Source organism: Blennius ocellaris (genome assembly GCF_963422515.1).
Source record: "Blennius ocellaris genome assembly, chromosome: 12".
Lineage (NCBI taxonomy): Eukaryota > Metazoa > Chordata > Actinopteri > Blenniiformes > Blenniidae > Blennius > Blennius ocellaris.
The window spans coordinates 29,126,450-29,135,461 of record NC_137661.1 but is presented as its reverse complement, the minus strand read 5'-3'; the positions used below and the strand labels follow the sequence as shown (position 1 = coordinate 29,135,461).

The window sequence follows — 9,012 nt, the reverse complement described above, 5'->3', positions numbered from 1 at the left end:
AAACAGTGCAGCATAAATTCCTGTTTGTTTGTTTGGGGGAAAAAACCTGGCAACAATTGTCTCAGGAAGTTCTCTGATTGGCCACTTCTCCACCACAGCTTCACCTGAGGACATTTGAGTTCTTATTCATTTACATTTGAAGAAAAACATTTAAGATTATCTAGCATATTGTAAACCTACTGGGTCATTTGGGGCCAGGTTAGTTCCTTTGAGAAACGATTAATGCCTGTTTTAGTCAGGGCCGGCCTGCTAACACACTGCTAACTGCTAATCTCTCGGTTTGACCAATATCCTCATCACTGACATTGCTTTGCTCTGGTAAAGACCTGAACAAACGGATGAGCAGAAGTGAAAGCACGGGGAGGCTGCTGGTGTTGAGGAAGTTTGAAAGCAAGCAAACAAGCATTGTTTGTCGGCTGCTAACAAGCAAAGGCACTTTGTCTGTGATAACAGTTATCGCTATGTGCAGCCAGCTTCACGGTGGTTTCCTACTTCTGGTACCGTCTGTCAATCTTCTTCCTCCTCACTCAGTGTTTGACTGGTTGAGCCAGCAGGTCAGAGGGGCGTGGCCTGTGTCCTCGCTGTTGTGACTGGCTGTCGGCCCGGCTTGTGTTTTATCTCCTGTGGAACATGTTTCAATTCCCACCCTTGATAGTGCCTGGCCCTCAAAATGGCCCCGCCTACTTACTGTTACGTCACAACCCATGAAAAGAGCCGTGTCTGTTTGCTTTCTCGTCAGTCTGTGGACAGACAGGTAAAGTCGTATCGTCGTGGAGCGTCTCACTGCCACAGTAGTGAGCCTTTGACACAGCCTGGCAGGTCGTACCTGTTGTAGTGTTCAGGCCTCACGGCCAGTGTGTAGCTACCACCTGCACCTATCAACTTGGCAGTAGGACTCTAACCTACAATCTTTGTCTGTACATGGGGTAGATAAGACGGCCAGTTGGTAGCAGGAATGGAGTGGAAAAGAAACCTGGATTGTACGTCTGAGAGAAATGTGTAAAAACCCTTGGAGAACATGGAGTTTCTGAAGAGCCTGGTTCCCAATGTCATCTCAGGGGAGGGGGGCTCTGACCACGGAAGGGCCGTCCCCAGAGAAACAGGGCCTCGGCTGCTACGCATGAAAAGACTGGGTCTGCTGGCCATGGGCCAGACCGTGGAGGACGAGCCCGCAGGTCCTGTAGTGACGGTGGATCCAGTCCTGGGCTCCTCCAGACCCGCCCGCATTCACCAAACCCGCTTCACAGGTACACAGTATTCCGCTGCCTTGTGTGGAAATGATCTCTGCTAATAAACTGACTTGCTTTTAGCACTTCTGAAGTGTGTCCAAAGCTTTATTAATATGGAACTAAAGAATTGTGTCCATGCTAACATGTGCAGCAGACCCTCTTTAAAGAGCTGCTCTGCACTCAGGCTGGGGTCGCTGTTAGCTGGGGTCGCTGTTAGCTGGGGTCGCTGTTAGCTGGGGTAACTGTTAGCTGGGGTCGCTGTTAGCTGGGGTCGCTGTTAGCTGGGGTCGCTGTTAGCTGGGGTAACTGTTAGCTGGGGTCGCTGTTAGCTGGGGTCGCTGTTAGCTGGGGTAACTGTTAGCTGGGGTCGCTGTTAGCTGGGGTAACTGTTAGCTGGGGTAACTGTTAGCTGGGGTAGCTGTTAGCTGGGGTCGCTGTTAGCTGGGGTCGCTGTTAGCTGGGGTCGCTGTTAGCTGGCGTAACTGTTAGCTGGGGTCGCTGTTAGCTGGGGTAACTGTTAGCTGGGGTAACTGTTAGCTGGGGTAACTGTTAGCTGAGGTAACTGTTAGCTGAGGTAGCTGTTAGCTGGGGTCGCTGTTAGCTGGGGTCGCTGTTAGCTGGGGTCGCTGTTAGCTGGGGTCGCTGTTCGCTGGGGTAACTGTTAGCTGGGGTAACTATGCTGTGCTCCCAGCTCGCCATGTGACTCCAGGTGTCAGCTATCAGAGAGGTGGTCACAAATCTTTTTTTAACTCAACAATTCTCTCATCAGCTGACGAACACAAAACGTATCTCACAGATTGGTTGAATTGCATCATAGCAAGACAACATAAAGAGAAATTGCACTTACCAGTTAAGTTGGAATCGTCTTTGTGACGACAGTTTGTTGTGGCGATGGCCAATAAACTGTGTTCGCTGACTAATTGTTGTTCTAGGTTTCTGATGGAATTAGCCTCCACATGTATGCCAGTTTGTTTTGGCATCCATGTGGACCTTTTGTACACATTGTACATTATTTTCAGTGTGCCTGTCCTCCAGACACCCGTTGGTCCAGGGGGTGGTGCTCACTGGCACCAGCCTCCAGGCCTCCAGGCCTCCAGGTCTCCAGGCCTCCAGGCCTCCAGGTCTCCAGGTCTCCAGGCCTCCAGTAGGAGAGCAGGAGAATAACAGCAGGTCAAATAGAAAAATGCAGATATTTCAGCACCGTCCTTCTACATGGACACACCAATGGGTGATTGCACCATCTGTTTGAGAATCTATAACAACTTACAATCTCATTGTATTTGTGCAAGATGCTTCAGCCTTTATAATTAGAGGACAAGCTTCTGTATCTATGTAACTTCTAGTTACTTTGTAGTGGCCAGAGTGATTTCAGGGGCAAGAAGCCCTTGTTTTGTCGTTGTCTGATCCATCAGCTGGATTCACCAGTTATTTGTTTGGCCAGCCTCCTCCTGGAAGTGTAGCATCCACCCTAAACCGGAGCATTCACATGGAACTGAGTGGGTTTTGCTGTTTAGGGAGTCCTGCAATGATTCTAAACACCAACAGACCAGATCAGCTGAAGAAAGAATACTTCATTGTTGTAATTCAAGGAGAACCACGACTGTATTGGTTATTTTACTCCTGCAGTGTTGCTGGTTTCATGCTCTCCAGAAGGTAGTGTTGGCAGCAGCATGCAGTTCTTTCTAGTAAACACTCTGCCTGCATTACTTCATGCAGCATGCTCTGCACCATGCTGCAGACTTTGGTCTGGCAATATTGAGCCAATTCCATAAACGTATTAATACCGTCTTAGTTTTTTCACACCAAGGCTGAAATGACAGTAGTGTTAGAATTCACAGCGACTGTGCGGAACTTTAAATGACTGCATCAGTCTGACGACGCGCCTTCAACAAAGAGATACTGTCAGATTAGTTTGTTCTCTAGATTATTGTGTTTTTAAAGAGTGATTTAACTTATCCTCAATTCATTGTCTGGAGCTGAAGTTCATTTTTGAAGCACTTTCTCCCTTTTCCCCCAGTATTTCCTTTTTGAAGATGAAGTCTATCACCACAGTCATTATGCATTATTTTGCCAGGTCTTTTACCTTCTCCTTCTGTCACTCATGATCGCTGGACCACAGTTTGTTTCTGTTGACCGACTATTTAATTGGTGCTGTTGGACCGCATGGCAGTTGATTTGGGTGTACGAGTCGCTCCTGGAGAGTGGTGTAATTCTTCTTGAACATTTTTGGGACATCCACTTTCAAGTTTCTGTCTTTGATCTGACGTAGCTGTAAAAATACATATTTTTTCCTTTATTGATAATACAAGGAACCTTAATACAATTTCAGACGTTTGGTTTAAAGCAGTCATAAGACTTGTGTAGCAGTCTTGCTGCGATGTGAGAATATAGTGGTCAGACGACAGGTCAGGTCAGCTGCTCTGCCTCAGAGGTGGAGAAAGGACTTCACCAGACGGTAGAGGACTTTCTGCTGCTCTACCTGTCGCAGCATGTTGCTCCTGTGAGTTCATGGCTAAAGCGTGACTCAGTTCTCCTTCCTGCTGTTCTCACCCTTCCTGATAGTCGACAGGAATAAAACTCGTCGGCCAGCTAAACTAACGCAGGGCAACAAAGACTGCGGTGTCATTTTCATGTGATGTGCAGCTTTGTCAGCTTGATTGCTGTGTGTTTTCATGATGAGCTCATTCAAAACTAATCAATAAGCTGCTTTTCTGCTGCTGGTATGGGCAAAATGTTTCCAAATATTTCCTCTTTTTGTCTTTCCTATTAGGAAATCTACGACATATTAGAAAGGTCTCCTTTTTGCAGCATGCTGCTGGTGGCAGAGGTCACAAGGGTGAGTTGTGTTGAACAATTGATTTGACTACTAATGTAGTCAGACGTTTTAAAAAGTGCCTCTCCCTTCTTGCAGAACTGGCAGAGCCTGAGTTGGGTTTTAAGGTGCCGCTCCGATCCGTCCTTTCTGTCATTTGTTTTCTTTGTACACATTGACATCACTCTGCTTGACGTGCAGCACAGGGTTTTTGTAAAGACTTTGATTGGCACACTATTTAGGAAATGGGCTCACCAAGCGTCCTGCGTGACCAGGGAGTGTTTGAGCATGAGGATGAACATGAGCTGGTCTCCAGGGTGTGTTTTCAGACAGACGGCACAATTGTGTTCTTTTCTTTATGGAGTTTCTTAAGTGGTTATTAGTCAACCCTACAGAAACAAAAGCCATGATGGTGTGTGTCTCAATGCAGACTCTGCAGCTCGTGGGAACATTGTGTCCCACGATGGAAAGACTAATGTCATGTTTCATTGTTGGAGCTCGCCGCCACCAGCTTCCAGTAAAGGCTCCTCCTCTGGGAACCCACCTCTTCAGACCTGTGTCCAGGTGGCTTTTCCTTCAGGCCACAGCCACACCAGCCTGAACCATGACGTTCTCAAAACATCTGTTCAGGTGAACTTTGGGACAATGGGAACCGCTGGTTTAAGTGTATTGAGGTGTCTGAGTGTCCCAGCGGGCAGAAAAGGGTGTGGTCATAAATATCAGGGGGATCTGAATGATGTGGCTGATGGCTTGAGGGAGTGTGTGGAGGTGGAGAGCAGGCTGGAGGGAGTGTGTGGAGGTGGAGAGCAGGCTGGAGGGAGTGTGTGGAGGTGGAGAGCAGGCTGGAGGGAGCGTGTGGAGGTGGAGAGCAGGCTGGAGGGAGCGTGTGGAGGTGGAGAGCAGGCTGGAGGGAGCGTGTGGAGGTGGAGAGCAGGCTGGAGGGAGCGTGTGGAGGTGGAGAGCAGGCTGGAGGGGTGTGTGGAGGTGGAACGCAGGCTGGAGGGAGCGTGTGGAGGTGGAGAGCAGGCTGGAGGGGTGTGTGGAGGTGGAGAGCAGGCTGGAGGGAGCGTGTGGAGGTGGAGAGCAGGCTGGAGGGAGCGTGTGGAGGTGGAACGCAGGCTGGAGGGAGCGTGTGGAGGTGGAGCGCAGGCTGGAGGGAGCGTGTGGAGGTGGAGCGCAGGCTGGAGGGAGCGTGTGGAGGTGGAGCGCAGGCTGGAGGGAGCGTGTGGAGGTGGAGAGCAGGCTGGAGGGGTGTGTGGAGGTGGAGAGCAGGCTGGAGGGGTGTGTGGAGGTGGAGAGCAGGCTGGAGGGAGCGTGTGGAGGTGGAGAGCAGGCTGGAGGGGTGTGTGGAGGTGGAGAGCAGGCTGGAGGGAGCGTGTGGAGGTGGAGAGCAGGCTGGAGGGAGCGTGTGGAGGTGGAGAGCAGGCTGGAGGGAGCGTGTGGAGGTGGAGAGCAGGCTGGAGGGAGCGTGTGGAGGTGGAGAGCAGGCTGGAGGGAGCGTGTGGAGGTGGAGAGCAGGCTGGAGGGAGCGTGTGGAGGTGGAGAGCAGGCTGGAGGGAGCGTGTGGAGGTGGAGAGCAGGCTGGAGGGAGCGTGTGGAGGTGGAGAGCAGGCTGGAGGGGTGTGTGGAGGTGGAGAGCAGGCTGGAGGGAGCGTGTGGAGGTGGAGAGCAGGCTGGAGGGGTGTGTGGAGGTGGAGAGCAGGCTGGAGGGGTGTGTGGAGGTGGAGAGCAGGCTGGAGGGAGCGTGTGGAGGTGGAGAGCAGGCTGGAGGGAGCGTGTGGAGGTGGAGAGCAGGCTGGAGGGAGCGTGTGGAGGTGGAGAGCAGGCTGGAGGGAGCGTGTGGAGGTGGAGAGCAGGCTGGAGGGGGCGTGTGGAGGTGGAGAGCAGGCTGGAGGGGGCGTGTGGAGGTGGAGAGCAGGCTGGAGGGAGCGTGTGGAGGTGGAGAGCAGGCTGGAGGGAGCGTGTGGAGGTGGAGAGCAGGCTGGAGGGAGCGTGTGGAGGTGGAGAGCAGGCTGGAGGGAGCGTGTGGAGGTGGAGAGCAGGCTGGAGGGAGCGTGTGGAGGTGGAGAGCAGGCTGGAGGGAGCGTGTGGAGGTGGAGAGCAGGCTGGAGGGAGCGTGTGGAGGTGGAGAGCAGGCTGGAGGGGTGTGTGGAGGTGGAGAGCAGGCTGGAGGGAGCGTGTGGAGGTGGAGAGCAGGCTGGAGGGGTGTGTGGAGGTGGAGAGCAGGCTGGAGGGGTGTGTGGAGGTGGAGAGCAGGCTGGAGGGAGCGTGTGGAGGTGGAGAGCAGGCTGGAGGGAGCGTGTGGAGGTGGAGAGCAGGCTGGAGGGAGCGTGTGGAGGTGGAGAGCAGGCTGGAGGGAGCGTGTGGAGGTGGAGAGCAGGCTGGAGGGGGCGTGTGGAGGTGGAGAGCAGGCTGGAGGGGGCGTGTGGAGGTGGAGAGCAGGCTGGAGGGAGCGTGTGGAGGTGGAGAGCAGGCTGGAGGGAGCGTGTGGAGGTGGAGAGCAGGCTGGAGGGAGCGTGTGGAGGTGGAGAGCAGGCTGGAGGGAGCGTGTGGAGGTGGAGAGCAGGCTGGAGGGAGCGTGTGGAGGTGGAGAGCAGGCTGGAGGGAGCGTGTGGAGGTGGAGAGCAGGCTGGAGGGAGCGTGTGGAGGTGGAGAGCAGGCTGGAGGGAGCGTGTGGAGGTGGAGAGCAGGCTGGAGGGAGTGTGGAGGTGGAGAGCAGGCTGGAGGGAGCGTGTGGAGGTGGAGAGCAGGCTGCATACTCAAACTGCTGTGATGGATCTAAATGGCGTGTCCTCTGCAGCCCGGGCATCACGAGGGAGGTCAGGGATTGAATTACAGCTCCTATCGATTATTGTCCCACCACTGCCCTTCAGAGACCAGGACAGGAAATGCATCCTGCAGCGTGGAGCTCCGGAGGAGCAGCTCTGCTGCACCGTCTGCAGGATGGCTGCTGACACTCTGTGAAGGAAATACTGGAACGTGTCGGTTTTGCATTTAGCTGAGATGATTGGATCAGTGAGCTCTTCTTTCCAGGAAGTCAGTGGTAATGTAGTTTGTTTGAAACCCTCTGCGGACGTGGGCCCAGTTGGACCGGAGCTTCAGGCTCCAGTGTTCCCAGAGGCTGGAGGTCTGCAGCTCTGGTGTGACATTATTGTGAAATGGAGTAATAGATTAGCAGTGGTTGGTCTGGACATGGTGTTGGACCATCTTCAGTCTTTTTAAAGCACAAGTCCATCGTTTGAAGAAAGAACGTGTTGTGAAAGAGTTGGGTTACATATTTTGTGACAAAGCTGAAGTTGTTGTAGCTTTTATCACTAAACTAAACCTTAGTACAAAGTTTAGTTTGCTTTTATTACAATTGCTATTGCATGTATATCTGAATATATATAGAGATATTTATAACTTTATAACTGAATTTATATCAAAATACTGGATGTGCGGGTAAATTGCTGTTATGTTTATCAACAATAATATTCCTGGTGTTTGGAACCCTATTGCCTTTTTCAGTCTGCATCCCACCGTTCCTAAAATGTAGAGTTCAAACCAGTATAGTGTTCATAAGTTCAAGTTATTTAATACCATACAAAAAAAGCACAAGCTGTTGTATTTGTAGGGCTTGTTAATCACATGCATCACTTCTCCCATATGTCTTCATAGTTGTTCAATCTTTTTTAACACATTATTTACACCTTTGGCTTTCCACAGAGCCAAATACTGGTGTGACCGCTCACCGTTGACCAGTTCAATCTGTTCTTAGTCTGTGGGAGGAAATGAGAGTATGCTGAGAAAAATCCTACATGCCAGAGAACAAAGGTGAATTCCTGGTTGAAACACTGGACCGTCTTGTTATTGAGCGACTGCTCCAGCATTCTGAGGCCACGAGGGGAAGTTGCTCACCAACCGGTAAATACAGCCAGTTTAATGGAAACATGTTGACTGAGAACCAAGATGAAATGCTGTGTTGAGTTCTTCTGAGGCAGAGTTGTCCAGTGACGCCTGAATCACATCTCAGCAGCTTCACAAAGCATCTGCTTGTGTTGTTTGTTTGCAATGAGCTCTGCCTCATTTTGCATAACTTGTGTAGTGTGGAGGACATGTGATGGGAGAGACGGAGGGCGAGGGAGAGAAATGAAGACTAAACCAAAAGCAGACAAAGAGCGTTTGTCTCCTGCAACTTTCCCCACTGCTGCCCTCCCTCACTAGATCCTGTTCACCAACTTACTGCGGTGCCGGAATACAGATGGCCTGATGTCGTATGGATCTGCTGAGCAGCTATGAACCCCATTAATACAAAATGAAGACGTCCAAGTCAGCTGTGTTGTGTTGAGAGCAGGAGGGTGGTGTTGTGCTCACGGTGTGACGGCGGCAGCTTGTGGACGGAGCGCTGACGTCACGGTGGGCGTGGTCACTTCTACATGACATCACATGGACTTTGCTCTCTGCCAGGCTCTGATCTGGGATCAGAAAGACGTAGAAAGTAGCGTTGAGAGCAATGCTATTTTCAAGTGACTTCTTTTAACAGGTGACTTTATATTTCTGTGTGAAATCAGTCCACATAGTTTGAAGATGGAAAAATGACTGAGAAGCACATTTGTTCTTGCACATGGTGTGATGAGCAGCCTTCCAGCTGCTTCTTTCTTTCCCTCTCCTGTCCTCCCATCCCTTCCTTTCCCTTCCACTGCAGTCAGGAGTGACGCATCAGTGTGGAGCTTTACAGGAAGTGTGTGATAGGCCAGCGCAGCGCCAGCACAGGAGCAGCTCTCACATGCGTATGCATTGCTGAACCACGGCCAGGGAACACTGGCAGCATTTTGATGACATCACCGCCCCCACACACTCTCTGCTCCCGCTTTCCTCTGTTTGCTGAACCCCCCCCACACTCCCCCATCTCTCTCTCTCTCTCTCTCTCTCGCTCTCCCCCCCCCCCCCCCCCCCACCAGTACAAGAAGGAGAGCCAGCCCTGAAGAGGAG

At 51.8% G+C, this 9,012-nt stretch overlaps 1 protein-coding gene across 1 annotated transcript in view; it reads left to right on the top strand.

Annotated features, from left to right (window-relative positions):
* Positions 1-760: 760 nt before the first annotated feature.
* Positions 761-9,012, top strand: part of fryl (furry homolog, like) — a gene marked incomplete at its 3' end in the record, with an annotated part of 62,067 nt that continues 53,815 nt past the window's right edge. The window contains 2 exon segments of the mRNA XM_080506380.1: positions 761-1,247; positions 4,000-4,065. Of these exon segments, the coding sequence (XP_080362506.1) occupies positions 1,019-1,247; positions 4,000-4,065 (295 nt within the window). The 5' untranslated portion in view covers positions 761-1,018.